The sequence below is a fragment of the Emys orbicularis genome, chromosome 2, assembly GCF_028017835.1.
Source record: "Emys orbicularis isolate rEmyOrb1 chromosome 2, rEmyOrb1.hap1, whole genome shotgun sequence".
NCBI classification, from domain to species: Eukaryota; Metazoa; Chordata; order Testudines; family Emydidae; genus Emys; species Emys orbicularis.
In genome coordinates, this window is record NC_088684.1 from 266,147,641 (window position 1) to 266,173,427 (window position 25,787).

The 25,787-nt window shown below is 38.5% G+C and overlaps 1 protein-coding gene across 1 annotated transcript in view; it reads right to left on the bottom strand.

Annotated features, from left to right (window-relative positions):
- Positions 1 to 564: 564 nt before the first annotated feature.
- Positions 565 to 25,787, bottom strand: part of ODAD2 (outer dynein arm docking complex subunit 2) — a 169,671-nt gene continuing 144,448 nt past the window's right edge. Inside the window, exon 19 of the mRNA XM_065399867.1 lies at positions 565 to 678. Coding sequence (XP_065255939.1) covers positions 565 to 678 — 114 coding nt within the window. The remainder of the gene's footprint in view (positions 679 to 25,787) is intronic.

The following is a 25,787-nucleotide window of genomic DNA, read 5'->3' on the forward strand; positions in this document are numbered from 1 at the left end:
GTTTGATGTTGGTGCTAGTAAGAGGAAATTTGGGATAATCTTGGAATAAGGTCTACAGCTCCAGCTGTTTGCAGTACTTATGTAATACCAGATGTGAAATTGGTGCATCTGCAGTCAGTCCTCTCTTGTGGATTGCAAGTGATCAAACAGGCAAAACCATAATGACAGGATGATTAGACAGGTTTAGCAGAAAGGGAATTGCTCAAGACAATCATGAATTACTGTAAGCCACACACAGTGAAGAAAAATGTATTTATTACAATTTCATCAAATGCAAAACCATATCTTAAATTTGAGAGTTAATGATGTTAACCTGGAACTCATACAATTATGTTCATGTGTTTTAAGTACTTTTTAGATGATAAAATAACTGAAAAACTTTTTAAAAGCATACAGAATGAGTACACTATCAAGTACATTTCCATTTTTAAACACATGTATTTTAATTAGATAGTAGGCTTTAAAATATCCTCAAATAAATGTTTCTTAGGTAGTCCATGTAGTTACATATTCAAATGTCTTGCAGTGTGTAAAACATGGGAGCCGATAAAACTGGTTGAGGCGTCAACCATATTTTGCCTTCTCTGTAGCTAGAGCCAATCTGCGGATGTTTGCTATGCAACCAGCTGCTGCTTCCTGTAGGGTTTCATCTGTAGAGCCCACCATACCCAGTAGAAGCTAGTAAAATAAAATCAGACAGAAAAATAAAACGAATACACTGAAATTAAATTATTGAATTAAATTTAAAATCATATATACACACATATATTCATATGTATACACACACTCACATTAAGACATTCATATATGCAAATAAGAAGACTTTTTGAATTTTAAATTAAGAAATAATACAAATCTTGTTAGTTCAATTCATATAAGGAATCCTGACATATTTTCTGTCACATTGGTGACAGTGATACTGCTTTTTCTCATCTTGGGTTGTCTCTTGGATTTTTTTCTCATTTGCAGAACAATTTTCATTGAAATTACAAAATTTTCTTTGCTAAATTATGAGAACAAATCATATTTGAGATTTTTTATGAAAGTAGCCATGTGCTCTGTTTTAGACCTTCCTCCTGTGATTGGATCCAGGTGGATGAACCCTTGTACCCAAGAAGAACCACACTAACAGTCCACCCACATTCATCTAGTTGAGGGATCCAAATCTTAAAATGTAATTCTTTAGACACTTACGTTTCAAAAATAAAACAATTTAGGGGCAGATTCTGTCCTTTGCTCAAGTTGAGTAGAACTTTACTCTGTGTAGTCCAATTGTTTTCAATGGAAATTCTCTTTGAATAAGGCACTACTCAAAATAAGGGTGATAAAATTGGATCTTTATAGATAAAACATTGTTACATATCAGCAAATGACTGATCATAGTTCTATTTCCTTATTTGTACTGTATTGCAAGTCAGTGATGCAACTGAATAAGCCATATACACTGGAAAACAGAAGACTCTTGCTTAGCTCAAATTAACTCCACATAATCTTCAGATTTCTGGAAATCTGCCAACCTTAATGTGAGTTCAGGTATTTTGAAGCACAGACAGCTCTAATTAAAACCCCTACTTTCAGTCTGCAATACTTAGGATTCTGTATTCACCCAAACAATGTTAAGTCAAACCACAAAGAAATCTGTTATCACTCAACTCCAGTGCATATTTTTCATACAGCTAAAATATTACATACAATTATGAACTGCTAAATATAAAAGCATAAATTGAATGCAGATATCAAATTCATATGCTACCTTTCTCTAACCTTCCAGCAGTTGTAAGGCATGGGTCACAGCTGCACACATATGGCATTTGCTTATGAAGATCAAAGCATTTTATACTTAAGGAAGTATTTGTGTTAGACAAATGTACAAAATAAGCTTCTTGCCAGTCACTTTTCACCCCTCGACCCCTATAAGTAACTTACGAAAGGCTGCCCTGAGTATGCTTGAATTATGTTAAAAAAAGGCTTTATGTAAATTAAGTGTCAGTAGGGGTCAATTCTTGTGTCAAAGTTTTCACATAACTCCTATCAATTTTAATGGAATTTACATATGTATGAACAGTAGATCAGAATTCTTAAGATGTGAACACTTCAGAAAGATATATATGTTGTTTATTTGCTCAAAAACAGTTAAAACTGATGGGAAAATTGTATGAGAAAGCTTTGCATCTGTACCATACACTCTTATTTTTACCTGTTCCCAAACTATGGGCCTGATCCAGCTGTCAGTAAAGTCATCTGAAGCTTTATCATTTGTTTCAATGGGAGCAAGATCAGGCTCTGCGTGTGTGTGTGGTGATAAAACTGCATTCTGTAGTACAAAAACAGAATGCATTTCTTATAAGACAGCTTAAATGAGGTAGTTTTTTAAAAAATGGTGTTGATAAAGAAATTTCTTCCTTACTAATTACAATATATCACCTATTAATTTTTTTTTCTTCAGTAAGTCATAATTGTGATCAACTTTAACTGTCAAAATAAAAAGGGTTCCCTTGGGCATGCCACAACTTTTTTGTGACGCTTATAGAGTAAAGGTCATGTGTCTGATTCCAAACCAAAAATATGCATGTATGTACCGTACATACGATGATTTTGGTAAAGCCATAATTTTGAAATTTTGGAACAAAGAAACCATGTACTTTATGTAATTACAGTCTGTATGTTACACCCCTAGTGCAAGGCTTTTTTTATTTTAATGAATGATGAACCCCAACTTTTCATAATAATTCCATTGTTGGAATTGTGATTAGTTCATGTCACCAGATGTTATGATGAATTAGTGGTTTTGGAGGTACATTATTTAGTAGCAAATATACAAAAATGTGCTTCGCCTATAGCCCCTCAGCTCCATGCTATTTATTTTTTCCTTCAGCCACTCACTTTTCTGTTTCTGAGTACACAAGATTTTTTAAAATGCACACTATTTTGTTACTTGATTATAAGATTAGTAATAAATAATATAAACATCAATTTTTATAAACCTATTCAATGATACTGTCCATCATAAAAACATTTGCCTGGTTCTACTGAAGTCAATGGGAGTTTTTCTTCTGACTTTGGCAGGGCAAGGATCAATCACTTCCCAATTTGCTGTTCTTCCAAATCATCAACAAATGGTGACATATGTGCAGAACTGCCACTGTATAGACAAACCCTATATACCAGGCTGTGCTCTAAGTATCTTCATAGTGTGTATAGGGAGAAGTAATCCTCCCACCACAGGCCACTATGGTAGCCCTCTGTGGGGGTGGAGGACACATAGCAGCAGAACCTCTAGTTCTTTCTCTCCCTCATACTACTCTCGGAGTCACTGCAGAGGTGACCAGCACACAACCCAGAATGTCTCAATTTAGGTATCTAATGACATAATTTGGCACTTAAGTTTGAGGATTTTAGCTAAGCGTTGTTGTTATTATCTTTGCCTCATGTGAAAAAAATGTATCCCTTTGTTGCATGGTAACAAGATCATAGGTCATTGCTGTCCTGCCTGCCATTTTTCAGTGGAATAGTAAATTGTTTCACAGGGTTAGTTCAATTCACTTGTGATTTGGGGTGTTCTAGTCACAATATTACACACATTTTGACAAGTCCAAGAAGACTTTTTGGGCTTCCAAGGCATCAATGTAACATAACTTGTCTTTTTTTTCAGATGCAATGCCCTTGAACTTCATGCATCCTTTCTCTTTACTGTTCAGGTATTGTTTTCTGACACATGTAAATGTTAACATATGTCAGAGGCTGCAAAGAGGCAGGTGGTATAAATGTGTCTGTCTGGCTTGTAAGAGGCACCTTCCACAAAAAGAGAAGGCAATTTCAATATTATATAGATTCCATTTTTGTTGGCTGGTATTTATATTCTAAGGCAAAGGTCCAAGCAAATTTGGCACAGGTAGCATATCATACCAGCAAATAAGTACAAACATAAGATGTTTGGAGATCAGACAGAGTGTGCACATCATTTATGGTCTCTAAAAGCAAGAATAATTCACAGCCTCAATTATCCAGATGGTCATAGCAATAGAGAAGATTTTGCTATTGCTAGCCCAGCTTTAAAATAATACAAGATTCCAAGGCTGCATAATGGGAAATTACTTGCCTTGTAATTCTGCTAATCTGAAGATATTCTTACAGGATTCTGACTGCTGAGTCTTGTGCTCTCACGCACAAGACAGGCATAAAACTCTAAGGTTTTTGGTCCCTAGTGCGGCAATAATGGGTCAGGGTGTAAGCCACAACATCTCTGTTGGTAATTGTGCATCATCAAGGACTCCAATTGCCCTCAAGCAAAAAGCAAAGGCTCCTCAAAGAAAATCTTAGCCAATCACAAAACAAACTGATTGAGAAATTATTTCCTCAAATAGAACAATACAAACATCAAATTGTAAAGATATACACCACTTCTAAAGATTGCCCTCCAATCTCTGAGGAGAGATGTGCTTGTGAATGAGAACTCTGCAGAGGTGATATCTTCAGTGAAGCAGTTACAAAGCTCAAGTAATTCTCCTTTCTCTGAAGATACCATCTTGGCAGAATTCTCACCCCTGGAGACTAAGTAGCTCAAGGGATATCAAAACAGAAAAAATGCAAACATAAGCACTGATACACTACTAAATCATTCATCCAAAAATATCTTGGTGCCTAAGATCAAGGTTCTGGAGCACAGTAGTGTATATTCACCTTCTTTGCTCTGGCCATGGCCATCTCAGCTACCAAAGTCTTGTGTGGGCAGAGGGAGACACAGGAGGCAGCATTTTCAGGGAGAACATACTTTCTCTTGGTGTCACCTTTCAGAATGGGGTAGCTGTGAAGTGTTTGCCATACATTCTTCAGCTGATCCAAAACAGCATGCAAGGGCGCAACAACCGTACTGGACAAGGGTTTCATGGCCGAGGTAAAACAGATACTTTAGAGACCACCATACCCAACAGTTCAGCATCCTGAGAACGTGAAAGACAAATAGACCCTCTAACAACAGAATGAAGAAGTCTCTACACACAGAACATTCAACACCATTCCTTTTCTGTTTCTCTCATCCTTTTTGAACAAATTTATTCAACTTCTTCTAATCAGAAGAAAATATGAGCTACCTCTTTCAATTAAATCTATTACTAGACAGAGAAAGACTGGGAAGTCAGAGAGAGATCAGATGGAGCCTAGAGTCCTTGAGACCAAAAATGTTTGTTTCGATAAGATTGCTGCTTGTGTCTATCACTTTGGCAATGACATATTTTAGATTGACACAGTGTTCCCAGCTGGTGTTGGGACTTGCCTTTTTTTTTTCAGATTTAGGTTTTCATTTCTTTCATATGCTACAGTTCCTAGAAGATGCTGAATTCCTAGCACTATGATCTTCTAATTGTAAAACACTCCCATTCCAAAAAAGACATTTTACATGCTTTTTCTAAATCTAACCTAAAAGAAAAAAATACTTTAAATAAAAGCATATGGGAGAAACTTATCCAAAAAAGTATCAGTCTGGATCCAGCCAACATTTTGTAACTTTCAACAATATACTGCACACTGGAAAATTTTAAAGCACCTAGCTTTGAGTGTTATGTTACACATATAATTTATCCTTATGAAAATATTTCTCATACAATTAAATTATAAATAATACAACATTACTGTACAATCAAAACATGAGGTTAAGCTCAGTCACTGTTTCAATTTTACTAAAATCCAAGCTGATTTCCATCTCCAACTGAGCAAAAGGATAAGACAATGTTGGCCATGCCCATACTGCTGAAAAAGGCATTGGCCCAGATTCTGCAGTACTGTATGCTCAGTTTGCTCTGCTCGGGTGGCACAAAGTGGATGGATTCCAGCTGTAAAAGAATTCCCTTTGTGGAGGGGAACTCCCTGCTGGTGTAAATCTGGCAGCTGGAGAGAAGCCAGTTCTTGTTCCAGCCACCTTCCCATCACAGCACAGAGGGTGTGACAGCGAAGGCAGGGGGCATGGCAGGGGATGGGCAGAACAGAGCTCCATTATGATAATTCTCCATTGGCATAAGGTCCCTTCTCTTAGGGATCTTATCTAGTGGTGTAAATTAGGGAAGCCCCTGGGGCGCTCTAACTAATGCCCTGACCAGACCAGGCCTAGGTTGAGTTGGGGAGCTATAATGCTAGGTTCTAAATGGCTAGTCAAAAGCAAGAAGGAAAGAAATAAGGAAAGACTAAAACAAAAAAGAGAAACCTGGAGACAAAGGAGCCTGCAAATGGAAGGGAATATGAGAAAGACTATGAGATGGAGAGAAATGACTGGACACAAGGGAGGAGAGAAAGAAATAGCATTCCTGAGGGATCCAACATTGGAAGCCAAGTAAGCTGTGTCTGATTGTGTCTAGCAATAAGATATGATCTATTTAATTACAATACACATTTTCATTACATTTTAATTGATTTTCTGTTAAAATAGATATTTTAGTTTAGAATTTTTTGTTTTGTGAAATTTCATGACTATCATTTCCCCAATCTCCCTGTCCTCATCCCTGTTTATTTCATCCATCTGTCGCATCCTGTCTGATACCTCAGATGTAAGATCTCTGGGACAAGGACTGTCTTGTTATTTGTCTGTACTGTGCCTAGTACAATGGGACTGGAGTTCCTCTAGGAAATACCATAAATAAATAAATAAATAAATAATATTAAAGCAGTATCCAGAATCCCCAATCAGGTTCAAGGTTCCATTGTTCTAAGTTCTACACAAACACACACAGGTTCCTGACCTGATAAGTTTACAATCAAAGAAGATAAGCAATATACCAAGGGTGTATGGGGAGAATACTATCAAATATATAAAGTATTTATACATATATATACTTTCATGTTTTCAATGTTGTAAATGGACCAAGTAAGAGTAATCTATCCTCCACTCTCCCTACCCATTATCAATTGCCTAATTTCTTATAGCATTATGGGGCAGATCAGGGATGATGGGCAGGATGAAATGAAGTAGAGAAATGCTTATTTCAGAATCTGACAAATGGGCAAATGAAGCTGGAGAATCATTGACAGTGCAGAGAGGTGGGAAGCAAATGTAAAATAAAATATAAAATACTAAAAGTTTGTAAACTTCTTGAATACTTTAAAATATAGGAACTTTTAAGATTCTCCCATTTTATGTTGTAATTCGTATGTTTTCAAGGAACATTTTCACAAATGTAAAATGGGGATCTTATTGGATATACTCATACAGCACACAAGTATGAACTGTACCTAAATATAATTAATACCTAAACAGATTATTAATTTTTGTTTATCATATATGAAAACATGTAACAAGTCTAGACTCTTAGATGTCAGATAATTTGGGTCTATATTTGGCTGTAAGAGGTTTGGTGCAATATTTAGAAAGAATTCTATCATCAAGAACATTCCAATGTACTAAGAGTCTTATGGGATTTGAAATTCATCCCACAAAAAGCAATAGGCAGATCTGATAATCCAGAAATGATGAAGCCAAATATCTTATAGCATATTTTTGTTTGGACCATTATCCAATTTTATTTTTATTTCACTGTAGTTTTCAAGAGAAGATTAACATATAAAAAAGGCATTTGGAGAAAGAGAGAGAGAACACAGACAAAAGCTTTTTATGAATGATTGGCAATCCATTTTATAAAGATTAAAACAGGAGCTTAATTAGTCACTCTATGTAACAGACATTTAGAACAGAAAGCCCTTTGCCAGGGATCTTGCTTATTTATTTATTTATTTTGTAATTTAGGTTTGCTTCTGTGACATCCCGAGAACTCTCTTTTCCGTTTGTTGCTGCTCACCCAGCTTTCTTCTTTTGATTCCTTTTGCTATTTAACATTTTGTTATACTTTTCTTTTTTTTAAAAAATGTCTATTTCTTTCTATTTTTGTGAGCATGAATTTTACCTTGCCCTCCCTCCACATGGACTACTATGGGAGTAGTATAGGAAATCTGGGGAAGGATTGCCAAGTGGCCTCCCACTTTTCCAAATTTTTGTTAATTTGCTATTAATTTGAAATGTTTTGCCAGTCATTCTATCTATGGTAGTTATCTAAAGATTATGGAGTACAAAAACAGGACAACTGTAAATAAACAACAACTAGTTGCTGTGGACTCACAAAGTTCCTACTCTTATTGGGGTCACAGAAATAACAGAAATCCTAAGAGTAAAGTAGTGTATACACTGGCCACAAATAACTCATTTATTGTAGAAAACACACTGATAGTGTCTGTCCTCATTACTGAAGGGTTATGCATGACTTGTCTGTAAGATCCTTGGTTGGGCATGCTTCTGGATTCCCAGTTGTTCCTGGATTCTTGAAATTCACTCTACACAGTGTTGTCCTTGAATGCTACTTTGAACTACAGCTAGCAAACACTATACAGCTTCCAGATCAGGGTCAGATTCTGCCATCCTTCCATCAAGTAGTACCTTACTCGGTGAGGATTCCCATTGTTTCAAGGTGGCAGAATCTGACTGTTACTTAGTAGAGCTAGCTTTAAGGAGTATATTAAATCAACCTTCAAAGTCTGAACTGGATTCACATTTTCTTTTGAGTTTAATTCAACACGATTTTGATCTCTAAAGCTTTACTAGATTTGGGTCCAGGATATCTAAGGCTATGTCCCCTCTCAATCACAAAAGCTTAAACCAGTACCATGCTTTTGCTAGTAGTTCTCAGATCTGAATCCTTGGGGATTAGAAGCAGGATGTTCTTATTGGAGAGCCCCATACCCTAGATTTTACATCCTACATTGGTCAAAGAAATCTTAAGTCTGTTGGCTTTCAGGGCAGAATAAAAGACTCATGTATATTCTCAGGCTTTTGTTTGTATGGATGGCAGTGGTGTATACATCTGGTTAATCCCAGGCAAGTCTATTTAGGACTGATATTGCTCCACACATCTTCTGTTTTTAAATGAAGTAAATGTTCTAGAGAACGTTTGGTGCATTGTGTAAAATTAATAATAATTACATTATAAAATCAATATATGAACTCTAGAATCTTTTAATGAAGGAAGACTATTTCAAGACAAAGGAGAATATATCGATTAAATAATATCAATCTGGAAATTTCTTACATTTGGCTCTCACTATTTGTATATCCAGTAAGCCAAAGCCAACATTTTTACCAAACAACCATTAAACAAAAATCAGCATGAACACAGTTTCACCTCTGTGATCACATGTAAACTCACTATCCCTGTGGATACAATGAACAGCTCCTCTAATCTAGAAAACCACTAATTTGCCTAGGGCCCAAACATGAGAGGGCCATTTAAAGTAATCAGTTATTTGTTCTCTTTCCCATATTAATACTCTCCTTTGTTTCAGGGACTACCAAAGAGATTTCACTAACAGCAATTACATCAAACAACAGAAAAGGAGAAAATATTATATGGCATAATATCTTCTAGAACTTCACAAACGCAGTCACAAATAATATAAACAAAAATATTAAATTTCTGAAACAACAGGTACACACTCAATCCTGATTCCACAGTATTGAATTTATCATACTAACATTTACACCAGTTCAGCTCCACTGACATCAACCAAGTTACTGCTAATTTACACTAGTATAAGTAAGAACAAAATCAGGCCCAAAGTATGAAGGGCCCAGATTCTACAAAGCACTTTATGTACTTCCTTAACTGTAAGTACATGAGTAATCCCATCCCTATTCGGAAAAGCACTTATGTATGTGCTTAGCTCCAAACACGTGTTTAAGTCCCACTGACCTCAGATGATTTAATTGGGAATTGGTCCTGCTTTGAGCAGGGGGTTGGACTAGACGACCTCCTGAGGCCCCTTCCAACCCTTATATTCTATGATTCTATGACTACTCGTGCTTAACATTACAATATGCTTAAGTGCTCTGCTCAGCTGGGGCCCTAGTTCCGATTCTGTCTGCTTTACCGGTCTGATGATTCATTCACTTCTTATTGTCATAGTGTGGTAAAATATGAGTGTTCCCTGCCTAACTAATCCAAAACCTTGATGAATAAAACAAAGCATAATCAGACTTTACACCTCATCTTTATTCCTCAATTGCTTTTTAATAGAGCAAAAATACTTTAATTTTTTTTTTAATGGAATATAATCAAGTATAAATAAGGATCTCATGCCTTGACTACCTTTTCCCATGAAAACTGTAAATAAGGCTCTGGATATATTAGGATGAACACAATTATAGCTGACCCTATAGTTTTCTAATTCACCAATTTCTTTTTTAGAGTGAACAGTCTTATCATTTCTATCTGAATAATTCTGGGTATCACCTGAGATTCAAAAGTCTATATTAACCATTATTTCAAAATTACTTTCAGTTTGTCAGGGGGCCATGGTGTAAGAAACAGTTCCCATATTCAGAGCTTTTTAATTTTCCATTTATATTCTACACAGTATAATTTATTAGACATTATTTGCAGTTTCATTGATATTGACTGCTACTAGCATTTAGCTCAGTAAGTAGATTCCCAGGTAAGCATCCTATTAAATAAAACTCAATAAAACTAACAAACAATACAGCAAATTTTCTCATGCCAAGAAATCACTTCTATAGTGTGTCTACTGCAGCTTTCACCAGACGAGAAAGCAAGAGCTCCAAGGTTACTGCAAAACTAGTATGTTGTATGACACACACAGCTACACTGGTTATTTGTGTAACTCCATTAATTTCAATAGAGTTACAATCAGAAATGCATTTGACCCATATTGCCTATCCATAAATGAAGCTATTGTGGCAAAAACAGAACACGATTGGCTAAGAAATCTGTAATTTGAGGTCTTTTAAAAAACTGCAGATAACTTATGTAAATCCATTAAGGACATTTCTGGTTATGTATAATCTTTCCCCCTTTTTAATTAATAGGGACATGCACATGAGACAGGATGCTTGATTTTAAGGGTCCATCTGATCTTGTTCTTTATTCCTTAATAGGTCTTAGTCTACTACAACTGGTTGCTGTGGAGGAATAAAGGAGCAAGAGCGAATAACTCTTAAAATCAAGCATCTTGTTCTCTCATAAATTTCTCTAGTAATGAAAAAATGGGGCGGGGGGGAGAGAAAATATATTATGCATAACAGGAGTTCCCAAATTTTTCATAGCATGGACAACATCTTAATAGAAAAATTCTCTCACTTTCCTGACTATTTGCAATTGCAGAGACCAGCACACTCGCATTTGGGATCAATTAACATCTCCATGGCTTTCCAAAGAAAATCAATTGGGAAAGCACTTAACATATTTTGTGTCTTCTAATGTGGATTAGCAGGTGGAACCAAGGACAAGGAGTCACCACCATGCATATGACTAGACAGCTCCCCAAAGACGCCAACCTAATAGCTTTCTTTGACAGGGTAACAAGCCTTGTGGATAGGGGGAAAGTGGTAGATGTGGTATATCTTGACTTTGATACTGTCTCGCATGACCTTCTCATAAACAAACTAGGGAAATACAACCTAGATGGAGCTACTACAAGGTGGGTGCATAACTGTTGGAAAACCATTCCCTGAGAGTAGTTATCAGTGGTTCATAGTCAAACTGGAAAGGTATATTAAGTGGGGTCCCACAGGGATCAGTTCTATGTCTGGTTCTTTTCAATATCTTCACAAATGATTTAGACAGTGGCATAGAGAGTACATCTATAAAGTTTGCAGATGATACCAAGTTGGGAGGACTTGCAGGTGCTTTGGAGGATAGGATTAAAATTCAAAATGATCTGGACAAACTGGAGAAATGGTCTGAAGTAAATAGGATGAAATTCAATAAGGACAAATGCAAAGCATTCTACTTAGGAAGGAACAACAAGTTGCACACATACAAAATGGGAAATGACTGCCTAGGAAGGAGTACTGCAGAAAAAGATCTGGGGGTCATAGTGGATCGCAAGTTAAATATGAGTCAACAGTGTAATGCTGTTGCAAAAAAAAGCAAACATCATTCTGGGATGTATTAGCAGGAGTGTTGTAAGCAAGACACAAGAAGTAATTCTTCCACTCTACTCCGTGCTGATTAGGCCTCAACTGGAGTACTGTGTCCAGTTCTGGGCGCCACATTTCATGAAAGATGTGGACAAATTGGAGAAGTCTAGAGAAGAGTAACAAAAATGATTAAAAGTCTAGAAAACATGACCCATGAGGGAAGATTGAAAAAATTGTTTAGTCTGGAGAAGAGAAGACTGAGGGGGGACATGATAACAGTTTTCAAGTACATAAAAGATTGTTACAAGGAAGAGGGAGAAAAATTGTTCTCTTTAACTTCTGAGGATAGGACCAGAAACAATGGGCTTAAATTGCAGCAAGAGCGGTTTTGGTTGGAAATTAGGAAAAACTTCATAACTGTCAGGGTGGTTAAGCACTGGAATAACTTGCCTAGGGAGGATGTGGAATTTCCGTCATTGGAGACTCTTAACACTTGTCAGGGATGGTCAAGATTGTACTTAGTCCTGCCTTGAGTACAGGGGACTGGACTAGAAGCCCTCTAGAGGTCCCTCCCCGTCCTATGATTTTATGATTCAAAGTGATCCAGTGATCAGAGTTAAACTTTTCCATGGGGTACTGACTGGTTTATAATAATGGCCTCCTTTTCACAGATGAATACTAAGGAAAAATGAGGCATTTGTTGAAAATAAATGTAAATGCAAAGTCCATGGAGCCAATTCATTTTTAGTTTAATACCACTGAGGTCAACTGAGTTACACCAGAAATGATTCTAGCCCCAGACACTTATTTTTACTCAGACAACATTCTGTTGCTATCAAATGGTTAAAAAATAAATAGAATTTGAAATTGAAATATTTTGATTTAAGAAACTGACAATTGCTCAGTGAACTTTTATTAAAAATATAGTCAGACTGGAACTTTAGAGAATATATCATAGTTGCTAAATCAATCAAAAACTGCTCATTCACAGTCTACATTTTGGCTGAAGGATTTTTCCTGGAATTGTTATTTTTGTTTGTTTTTTTGTCTTTAACCTTTATGGATAAATAAAAGTCTGACATCCTGTAATTGGAATTCATTTGGTAAAATACACTATTTAGAGCACATTACAATCTTATAATACCAAAGAGATCAATGTGCCAAGAAAAAAAGAACAAAAGAAAAATTAAATATACAACTCTTTTGACATTTTTGAAGGTCAGATTGAATGAAAGAGCATACAAAATGTTTTTCTTTCAAAGGTGGCCTCTAAAGGAAAAATATGGGTTTACAGTCTTTTTGCTTCCTTATGATCCATAAACTAATACTTTAAAGGTGGGATTTGGTTTTAATTAATTTATTTATTCATTGCTTGTTTTGAACATTAAAAATTCAGGTTCTGCCTACTCTGAAAGTGTTCATGGATGGCTGGAAAACTAAGTTTATGACAGCAGCCAAACAAACAAACAAACACAAACAAACAAACGAAAAAGTGAATCCAGAACTGAGAGGGCATGTGATTTATTTCATACTGTCTGAAACTCTGTTTGTTTTTGTTAGTATCTATTTAACTAAAGCATTAGAAGTAAATTTTCTCTTTGTTGGTGATTCAACACTTTCTCCAACTCAATCCAAATGTCAATGTATTGTCTATGCTACAGCAGCCACAGTGGCACAGCTATGGCACTGCAGCTGTGCTACTGTAGCACCATAGTGTAGATACTTCTGACATTAATGGAAGGGGTTTTTCCATCACTGTAGCTGATCCACCCATCCAAGAGGGGGTAGCTAGCTCAGTGAAGGAATTCTTCCATTGATCTAGCTGTATCTACAGTGGGGGTTAAGTTGACCTAACTATGCCACATAGGGCATGACATTTTTCACAGTCCTTGGAGATGTATCTAGGTGAACGTAATTTTTAGGTGTTGCCCAACTGTTAATAAGTGGAGAAGCATCAGCATTGGTCTAATGTGCTCATGGTAACCTTCAGAATGTTGTGATTTAGTGAACACAAACTGTATGTGAGAGAGTTTAATGTTTTAGTGAACATAAAATGTACTTGGGAGTGTTAGAAACTTATAACAAGGTTATGTAATAAAAATAATTACCATACAGACTTTTTATGAGAGATAAAACCTTTACTTGTGACTAAAGCACAAAGACTGTATAGAATAAAAACACCATCCAGCTCACACAATCTACATCTGTGCAAGGCAAAGTACTTGAGATTTGCATTCACTTCCGTAGAGAGGAGCTGGACAGACATTTTGTTAAATCTACCCCTAAGGGCCCTATCCAGCCCCAGATTGCTTGAGTGGCTGCTGGACTTTGGAAGATTTGTGAGACCAAAATTCTGTAAAGGAACTGCATGGCCTGAAAACAAGCAATATCACCTTCCTGACTGCTTTGTGATAGCTAACCAGTGAAACGCAAAGGGTCCAACCTGCTTCCTGCCTTACCTCTCTAAAGACTTTTACTGGGGGATGAATTAAGAACTTATTGAAGGCCTCCCATTCTTATTTGATTAAAGCAAAAGCCGCTCCTATAATTTTCACATTTAGTGGTTCGATTAGATAGGTGCCCTCTTCATCCCAAAATCAAGGGTTGTTTTTGTTTTTGTTTGTTTGGTTTGTTTTGTTTTAAGAAAAGAAAACCATCCATTAGTGGGAAGTATTGAATTGTGATACAGTAGGACAGGGACAGAAAGGAAGTATTAGTGTGTGTTTACACTCGATTTTTCTGCTGCTTTCACTATAATAGTTTAGAAACACAAATCGGACATCAGGAATGGTAACATACATAAGCCAGTAAGTGAACACTTCAATCTCCCTGGTCATTCTATTACAGATTTAAAAGTCACTATCACTGAACAAAAAAACTTCAGAAACAGACTTCAAAGAGAAACAGCAGAACTAAAATTCATTTGCAAATTCAATACCATTAATCTGGGCTTGAATAGGGACTGGGAGTGGCTGGCTCATTACAGAAGCAGCTTTTCCTCTCCTGGAATTGACACCTCCTCATCTATTATTGGAAGTGGACTACATCCACCCTGATTGAATTGGCCCTGTCAACACTGGTTCTCCACTTGCGAAGTAACTCCCTGCTCTCCATGTGTCAGTATATAATGCCTGCATCTGTAACTTTCACTCTATGCATCTGAAGAAGTGAGGTTTTTACTCACGAAAGCTTATGCCCAAATAAATCTGTTAGTCTTTAAGGTGCCACCAGACTCCTTGTTGTTTTTGTAGATACAGACTAACACGGCTACCCCCGATACTTGACTCTATAGTGAAAGCAGTACTAATGTGGACATGGTATAAAAGTGCTTCAATCCCTATATGGCTTAGTTTCATAAAGTTATAGAAATAAATGATACTTATATAAGCACCTTTATAATGGTATAACTTCATCTATATCAGGAAGTTGTAACACTTATGGTAAAGGGGTACAGAAACTGTATGCAGACCAGACCTTAGTAACACAGTGAAAGTATGAAGTCTAACTTCTGAGGAACAAGACATGTAATCATATAATCTTTATATGACACACAGAGGCTACATCTAAACTACACATTACTTTTGGTGGCACATTGATATATGTAGTTACACGCCACAGTGAAAAGCCAGCTGTGTCCACACTGCAGTGTGTAGCTACGTCAGTGAAAGGCTCTGGCAGAGATGAGGCAGTGAGAAAAGGTTTCAGCAGCTTCCTGCTACCAGAGCCTTTCACAGTGGTGAGAAAAGGCTCCAGCAGGGGAGGAGTAGTGAGGAAAGGCTCCCCCCTGTGAGAGCCTTTCCCTACTGCTGTAGTCTTTCCCTGCTGTGGGGAAAGGCTCCAGAAACAAGGAGCTGGTGGAGCCTTTCCCCACTGTCTCCCTGCTACTGAAGCCTTTTCCTGATGCTGACGTTGTTCCCTGCAGTGGAGAAAGGCTCCAGCAGTGGGACACTACAGTGCTGAAAACAGCGGTGTAGAGTGGAAGGCATGGTTTCAGCAAGTAGAGAGCCATGTAGTGTATGCATTTGCGTACAGGACCGGCTTTAGGCCGATTCGCCCGATTCCCTGGAATCGGGCCCCACGCCTAAGAGGGCCCGCGCTGGCACCTTTTTAATTTTTACTCACCCAGTGGCGCTCCGGGTCTTCGGCGGCAGGCCCTTCACTTGCTCCGGGTCTTCGGCGGCATTTCGGCGGCAGGTCCTTGAGTGCTGCTGAAGACCTGGAGCGAGTGAAGGACCCGCTGCCCAAGTGCCGCCGAAGACCCGGAGCGCCGCCGGGTGAGTACGAATCGGGCCCCGCACTTGCTAAAGCCAGCCCTGTTTGCGAACATACCCACACTCTTCAGGTGTGTCTTTACTCGCCTAAGCTGTGTCTCACCACCGCCATTTACACCCATTCTAAGAGGTATGTACATAGGTATGTACACTAAACAGGCTAACAAAAGATGTGTAAGCAGGGTCTGAATGAGCTATCTCCTAACATCTAGTGATGAACAGGGGGGAAAGACTTCAGGAGTCATGTGTCTATTTGCATAGTCACACCTACTCTGCCTAGATATTCAGCAGACAGAGCTGCTATGCAAAGTGATCAATTTTGGCTGTTTTGGGTTAAGTATTGAGTGCACAGGTAATGAAATATTATCCCTATTGTATGACTAAAGGGCTGCAGGACTGTGCTTAGCATGCCTTGATTGAGGGGTTCACCCTAATTTAACCTCATTAAATGGTCTAGGAAGCCACATGACCATCCCCCTTCTCCAGTGTTTGAAGAGAGAACTGACTAGACTTATTTGAGAGTCCTGGTTCTTTCTCAGTGATCAGTAGAGCTGAGCTCACTAATAAGCTGATCGAAGGGTGCTGACCCTTAGATCTCGTTCAGGGACAGTGTTGTGATGAAAAGACAATGCAGAAGGGGCAGTAGCAGAGAGGTTCCCCACTACCCAGTGAAATCACTAAAGAATTGAAATCACTGAGAACTAGACTAAGTGGTGGAATCTCAGAACACAACATCACAGCAAGAGTTGGCAGTTATGGTGGCAGCTGTGAGCAGTGGCAGTGATGGTGCCAATGACAGTGGCAGTGACAAGCAGCAGCACAGACAGTGATAGGCAGTGGCAGTGACAAGCAGGGGCAGAGACTGTGACAGCAACAAGCAGTGGCAGTGACAGCAGCAGAGACAGCAACAAACGCTGGCAGACGCATCACTCAACCACCCTCTCTTCAGGGTGGGAGGCGAACCTGGACTCTGGCAACATTGCTGACTTCAGACAACAAACTGAGTGGGGTGCAGTGGAGGGGAAAAGGGAGTGGCATGTTAAAGAAACATTCCTCCCTTGGATTTTCACCCTGCAGGATGGGAAACCAAGAAAAAGGACATTGCCCAAGATACTGTGGGGCGGAAGTTTTTCTTATTGGTTGCGTACTTTCAAGTCATTGTTGCAGCATTTTCCCAAATTAGTGCTGTGTTTCCTTCTGTTAATAAAAGTTTTCTTTTGTTAAACCCTGTCTCAGTGCTTGTGAGTGGGGAAGTATTGCTCTTAGAGGTTCCCAGTGGTGGTGTTTAGTTTTCCCAGATAACTGGAGACTCGAGTTAGTTCTGTTTTGTACTGTTAAAAGGATCCCCTAGATACTGAATCTGGTCCTTGTTGCTGCCTATAGCACCTGGCAGATGGATTACAAAAGTATGCACTGTAGACACCCCCACTCACTCATATATGCAGAGAAAAAGAGAAAAACAGAAAAACAGAGACAGAGACCAATACATGAGGACCCTCTGGCTGAAGGATGCATCTACAGAAGCTAAAAGATTCAGTGTCAACATTCTGATCTCAGCTCTAACTACTTAGTACCATTCCAGCAGCACAAAACAGCTGGGAATCTGGCTTAAATGACTACCTGAAAATTCCGTTTGTATACTGAAACTCCCCAGCTGGTGTAGGGGCATTGTTGCCAGCATAGTGGGCATTTTCCGGTGAAATGAGGTGTGCCTGGGGCACCTCTGTGGTCTAGCTATTGCAACATGGAAAGCCAGGCCAAAGGCAGAGCAGCTCTCCCAAGTGTGAATACATTCTCCTTTTCATCCTGGCTCAAATAAGGAAAACACTTAAAGACATACTTAGCCTTTAGTGAAGTCAATGGGACTTAAGCATGTGCTTATTGGCTTTTCTGAATTGAGGCATCTGTCAGGATTGATTGTTCTTGAATATGCTTATAACTGGAAAACTGAACAGAATACCAGGCTTTTTTCCCTAGGGAAGTCAAGACCCATTTGAGGAGAAAGGGATATTAAGACAATTTTTGTTCTTAATTGTTAATTCTTTGGGAGGACAGAAAGTAAAGAGAGGTTCTGTTTCTCAGATGAGGAAATTCAGGACCAGAGAGGTTAACAGAAACAGATTAACCTGTCAGTGGGCAAAGCCAAAATTAGAAGTCAAGTATGCCTGGTTTCCAGGTCTGTACACATTCCACTAGATGATGATGCCCAATTGAACCTGGCTGGGACCCATTTATCTTTTATCCTGGGGTTCATGCAAAGGAGTTACTCCAACCCTATGGTTGCAGGAATTCCTTCAGGCTGCACAGGTGCAATACATAGAGAGAAAAAGAGCATACAGAGATAAGTCCAGTTTACTGAGCTGCAGTACTTGCAAGGCAGGATGGGAGCACATTTATGTGAGGCCTCTTCCTCAAGCTGATTTGTAGTTTCATCCCATGCAGTCTTCCACCCACCACTTTTTTGACTTAATTTTTCCCATGGATAAAATGGTTTCTTCATATAGTCCGCTTCCACGCAGCCTTCTGGTTTTCCAGTTTTGGACTATGGATATTTTTTGCTGTATTGGGCCCTACATTTAGAAGTTAACTCAGGAGAACACAATACTGGCCAGTGTTCTATTCATTTAACATTACCTTTTCCTTTAAATGACCATGCTCCCCACTTCACAAATAGAACCAACACAAACTTTGAATTCTTACACTGATTAGCAGTTAGTAAGCATGACAAAATGGTTATCCTTGGAAACAACAGCAAAATGAAAGAAAATGAAATTTGACAGACTTTCAATAATCAAAGGAACAAAGTGTTACAAAATATTTGGATACCTTTTAATATTTATTGTTAAAAAAACACTATTGCAACAGTGATTCAGAGTCTAATCCAGTGCCTATTGAAGTCAAATGACAAAAATCTCATTGACTTCAATGAGAGTTTGATCAGGCTTTTACACCTCATTTTACCTAAAATATGGGGGACTGAGAGAGGTGTCTTTTAGGAGACAGATTTTTAAAACTAGAACTCATCTGTTGATAGTCCACATGTACAAAAAGTACCTTTATTCACCACCTGCACCTTACACTTGAACCAACCAGACATGCTGTATTACTATAAAAATACTGCTGCGGGGTGTTTGAGGAAGACACATCCAAAGACAATGATGCCTAAGTGTTTGAAACCTATTTTTAACTAAAAACTGATTGATCCTGCAGAGAGAAAAAAGGAGTTTCAGAAGATGATGTTAATAAATGCATATTTTGGTACATTAAGACTCTTGAGTGCTAATTCAAGAACTATTTACTTATGCACATAAGAGTTGCTGTATTCAAAGGAAAATAGATCATATTTTCACCGAATGCCAAAAAGAGTTATTCATGAAGTCTGAAACCCCATTATTGTTGTTATTATTATTATTTCTTATGTTCAGCTTCTGTGAATAGCTGCTTATACAAGGAAACTATTTTTGGTCAGCTGAATGCCAAAAATAGTTATCTGGCATTCTTCCCTTGTGTATTAAGCCCAATATCAGCCAATTAAGAAAATTAATTTTAAAATTCAATTGTATATACTATTATTCATAAAAATAAACAGCATTCTAATAGTATTTTTCTTTTTTTATTACTGCCAAATTAAAAAGAAATATTTCACACAGTCACAAAGATCAGACTGTGCAAAGAACTAAACAATTGCAAGAAGTTGCTCTGTGTATTTCTGTGGTTTGGAAAAAATGCCAAGTCGGAAGGAAAAGACATTCCCTGCATTTTCTAAAGCAAGATAAATACAGAAAAGAAATATAGATGAAAGATGGAACTGCTATCTATGGACTCTGCCAGATTCCTTGGCTTTTTGGCACACCTATTGAAGCTGGCAGACTTAGCCAGTAGCAATCTTTTCCATTAAAAGGAGCAGCATATATTTTGGTCTAACATACTTTGTTTGTGCATTTTTAACCTTCAAAAATGTCTATTTAAATTTTTTTTAATGATTCCTTCTGCACAGTTGGCTGTAGCTCCACTTATTTGAAACGGCTCATTTATCACTAAAAGAGCTGCAGGGCACAGCTACTGTTGAACAGCTCCAACAAACCTACAGCTTAGTGGGACAAGCTTCTTTTTATAAGACTAAAAGTTGTTTAGAATGTGCCAAGAGAAGCTTTATGCCAGCCTCAATGTTTGTTATCCAAACGTTACTAAATTAGAGGTCTCCTGAAGCATACAGTTCAGGCAAAGATAAGCTGATCTCCCTTGCTGCTGCTGTTTTTTCCCATCTGGGATCAGACAGACTTTAACAGAGACTTTCTAGATATCCCAAACTTTAGTAATGTGATAATTTTGAGAAATTAACTCCAGTCAAGGTCTAATTTACACTGAACCAAAACCTTTATGACTTCTGGCAATGATGCAATTGCAAATTGTGGTAAAGGAATGCTTGATCTGAAGGCAGAGGCTGCTGTTTCCTTAATGGAATTAGATCTTTAAGGAAAATGTTTCAACCTGGCAGCTTTTAAACAGAATGCAGATTGCAGTGATTTACGGTTGTCAAGTTTCAGTAGTCCTTCCTAAACAATACAAAATATGCAAGTACGGGGGTTGGTTTATGGAGCCTCTTTTCTCTGAAATTCTTGAGTGCAATTTGATTGATGTTTGCTGGCTTGTAAACAGCAAAGGAATTGGACAGACTTTCTGCAGCTGACAGACATGCAGCAATTTTGCCATCTAGTGCCTTATTTTTTGTCCAAGTACTGTAACAACTAATTTATAACAAGTAACAGGCATCAGCTTGGTGTATATGCCAGCCATGCACTGCACCTCCAGCCTAAACCGTGGAGCCAACATGGAGCCAACAATGACAATTACAAAAGTAGGTTCTTCCATATGTTAAGTTGAAAATAACATTCTAAAGATACACACTTTGGTAAAGAAATATGTGCTGTGTAGTTACATATATTTAAATGAAAATACTTTGCATCAATTTTAAAAATATCTTTTCTTAAACTATGGCTGATGGTGTAAAACAGCAGATTCTGTGCTGTCATGTTCTCACCAAAACACCCTAAAAACCCCAGACATAAATAAAAGCCAAATGCTTTAGTATTTCTGATACTAAACTTCAAGCCCATACCAGTAGCTGGCAATAGTCATTTTTTGGAATATTTGCAGTAGAAATTACAAATAATTATCTTCTATATTTTGTAATTTACCTCAATTTACTTCACAAAGCTTGTTTTATGAAAGAAGTTCTTTAATATAAAAAATCTATCCAAAGCTGTCTGTAAAAATGTATAATCTTAGCAAACAATCCCCAGTTTAAAGCAGTGTATAATAAAAATGCAGAATATACTTTTTTAAGACAGTTACAATATTAGTGTATCACAACATGTCTAATATTAAATCTGCATGTCAAACTAATCTGTATAGATCCATGGTGAAATCTGCCACTTTTGTACATTAGATTATTACAATAGAATGGTAGGATCCATAGATATAAATCTTTCTCCCTTGAAAAATGGTAATATAACTCCAAAGTACACAACCAGTTATTTATATATTAATTCATAATAGCTTTTAGAAAATACAGTTAACTGTAACTACATCTTTGACAAAACAATACAGGAAGACTGTAAAAAAAGATGCGTCATTTTAAATTAAAATCTGATAAGGGAAAATGGCTAAAAAAATTCCCAATTATGGCCTCTTCTGCCCTTTGATATGCATGCAAGTCCCACTGACTTCAGTGTGAATTGCACAGGTGTATCTTTGGAATGAAGAAGTGGGTCTTATGACTAATCATTAAAGTTCAATACTTGACACAGTACTCCATGAATTATACTGATTACAGTTTTGGCTCAGAACTTGAGTTTTCTTACTTAAGGGCAAGTCCTGTCACTAACCTTCATGCCTCAAGGGTGTTAAGGGTCCCAGATGTACAGATGTGGTTCATCTGAGCATGAGAGTGGAAGGGAACAAGATTTTGGAAGCCTGTGCAGGGTTTACATGATCTTTCCACAACATAAAACTTAGCTCTATAGGTTTCCTACCCCAGCCATGTGCAACAATACTTTGAGGGAGGATTCGTGGATCCACCACTATGAAGATTCACTGATAACTGTCTCCCTCTTATCAGTGGAGCAGGGGCACAAGAGAGGAGGCTTTTCCAGACCTGAGGCTTAAGAAGAAGACATGGAGCAGACATCAGTGCTGCACAGTGGCACATGTATGAGGATTCCTTTCCCATGAAAAATCTCATTGCCCAGCCAGATTACTTGGGCTGGGTGCCAGGAACAGATCTACCTTTTAATTAACAATATACATATTTTAAAAGAATGTTGTTTTATACAAAACAATAAGACGTGTGCAATAACTGGAAGCTAAGAAGTGGATGGTACTTTTACGCTGCTCATTTTACCAAATAGATCAATACAAATATTGTTATCCCCTTTCCAATTTGTTGTTCATCTCCATCATTGTGTCTCATCATATGTTTAGACTGCAAGTTCTTTGCAGGCAGGAACCATCTTTTTATTATGTGTGTATATAACAGTGCCTACCAAAATGAGACCTTGATCCTTGATTGGGGCCTCTAATTGTTATCACAATACAAATAAATATGTAAATAAATGACAAATTAATTATTAACATATTACCATTTAGTTAAGTTGATAATTTTAGCACACGGCTAACCTAAGGTCAAATGATACCCTTTGGGAACATCAAGAGGTATCTCATACTCTCCACAACATAGTAAAAATGACGGTAAAAGTGATCGGATTGGACGGATATCCCTGACCATTTTAGAATATTTTTATGTGCCAGTTGATCAGCTGCTTGCAAACCTGAGAGATATTTTTATGTGAGAACATCATCATCTTGTTTGCAGTTTTACAGTTTTCTTATCTAAGCTGCTCCTATTCTTATCACAAAGGGAATCCATCATCACTATGTCCCTATAATTCACAAATCATTACCATATTTTCAACCAATGAGATTCCTGTTTTCTAACATACCATACTGCTGCCACAACTGTCATAGCCAACTGCGGTAATGGAATATTTCACTTTCAAAGACACTATAAGGAGATTCGGTATTTTGATCTCGTAATAAATATTTTATTTTCTAAAAAAATACCTGGATAAATTCAGTTAAAGCTGTTAGGTTGTGAGTGATCCTTACCCAAGGAGAGGTCTATATCATTGGGGATTTAAAAATTATTTCAATAATCTTTTTTTATGTAGTTTCTGGCAAAGAAACAGGAAAAAAAACAAAAAGAAAAGAAAAAACAAAATAGTCCAATGCCATATATAAATTCCAATGCAGCTCAGCCAGGCCCTTCTTTGCTTGGGACACTAGCATCCAGGGAGAGGGTAGAGGGTTAACACCTTAAATCACCCCTATCTTGAGTGGGGCAGAGTATTTTGATTACAGTGGCAATGAAGGGAGGAGTAAGTATTTAAAGAGTAACAACAACAGACATTTTATTATGGAAAAAGATAAAAGAGAGAAGGATACTTTTTTCTGTGGATGCTGATTTTTTGCTGTCATTGATAGGAGGGACTTCATATGTTAAAGGAGGGGTTTATTATTTTGGTCCTGAGGAAAGGAGGTTGATATAATATCTTTATGGGGCTATTTAATCTGTTGTTGATTCACCAGGACCAACCTTAGTAGCAGGCAGGTACAATAATCCCCCTTTTCCCATGGAGATGAGTTCTCTGCTAGTGCTAGATTAGGAATCATTAGGACCAGACTGTGGGTATGTCTACACTACGAAATTAGGTCGAATTTATAGAACTCGATTTTTTAGAAATCGATTTTATACAGTCGATTGTGTGTGTCCCCACTTAAGACCATTAAGACCATTAACTCAGTGGAGTGCGTCCACAGTACCGAGGCTAGCGTCGACTTTCGGAGCGTTGCACTGTGGATAGCTATCCCACAGTTCCCGCAGTCTCCACTGCACATTGGAATTCTGGGTTGAGCTCCCAATGCCTGATGGGGCAAAAACTTTGTCGCGGGTGGTTCTGGGTACATGTCATCAGCTCTCCCCCCTCCGGAAACCCCAGGCAGGCAGTGGGCTGAGCGGGTCGGCGGACCCCGCTGCCGGTCTGGGGCTCTGTCTGCCGGCTCTTGCCAGCTGGGGTCCCGCTCAGCCCCGCTCAGCTGGCAGACCTCGGTGAGGTCGATCGGGGTGCCTGGACAGACATGGCTATCCTCCTCTTAGAGCACCAGATGGGAGTGACTCCAGGTCATTCTCTTCTTTAAGTTTCGTCTCATGGAGATTCAGTCCTGCCTGGAATATCATGCGAGCTGGAGCCTTCTGCCTCAGGCTGCTCTCCCAGCCGGCATTACCGTGCGGTCGCACCTACTCCAGCCTGCCCCTTGCTCCCCTGGCTCATGAAGCCTGGACAGTAGTAAGGAGCAGTTCAACTTGTGGAATGACAAATCCAGAACGAAGGATTGCACTCTATGGGCCACGTTAAGATTATTTCAGAGTCCTAGATAGCATTAGTCCCTATAACAGGCTTCATGAAAATTTCCCCCAGACCCTAACAAAAATGTTAATTTATCAGAGCAGCTGAAAGGGTAAGGAACCTGGGACTATAACTGAAAGAGAGCTTCCATATTATTTAACTCATAATTGATATAATTCAAAGTAAAATTTCACAGCGCAGTCTGTTCTAAGACTAAAAATGCAGGAGGGGAGTCAGAAAAAGGAACGGCGACCTGTTTCCGCCCAGTTTCGAACTGGTGACGTTTCATGTGTTAGGTGAACGTGATCACTACTACACTACAGGGCTTTTGTGTGTTAGGTGAACGTGATAACCACTACATTACGGGGCTTATCTTTTTTTGCCACAGACTTTGCCAAATGCACAGGAATGTTTTCTCTAGCTACAGAAGCTACCTAATACAATGTCTATATCTATGGCCTTCCTGCTCACAAAGCGGTCATGCCCCTGCCCAAGGCTGAAACAGCGACCTGGCTCAGGCAGGATCGCTAGCGAGGCATGATACTTTTGTCGTTAAGCAAACACAGCAATTCTTTCCTGGCCTCTGCCACTGAATGCCTCCATGCATTAGGCTGTGCCCTATCAGTGCGGGAGGACTGCATGAGCTCGGAAAACATGTCATTGCGAGTGCATTTTTTTCGCCTTCTAATCTGCAATAACCTCAGGACGGAGATGATAGGGGGAACGTAGAAACATTCTGGGGGGACTGCATGGTCACCTGTGCTGCTGAGTGCTGCTGAGTTCGCCACGCTGGCCAAACAGGAAATGAAATTCAAAGGTTCCCAGGGCTTTTCCTGTGTACCTGGCTAGTGCATCTGAGTTCAAAGTGGTGTCCAGAGCGGACACAATGGAGCACTCTGGGATAGCTCCTGGAGGCCAATACCATCGAATTGCGTCCACACTACCCCAAATTTGACCTGGCGATGTCGATTTCAGCGCTAATCGTCAGGGGAGGAGTACAGAAATTGATTTTAAGAGCCCTTTAAGTCGAAAAAAATGGCTTTGTCGTGTGGACAGGCGCAGGTTAAATCGATGTAACGCTGCTAAATTCGACCTAGACTCGTAGTGTAGACCAGGGCTGTGACAGTTTTATTTATGCTGAGT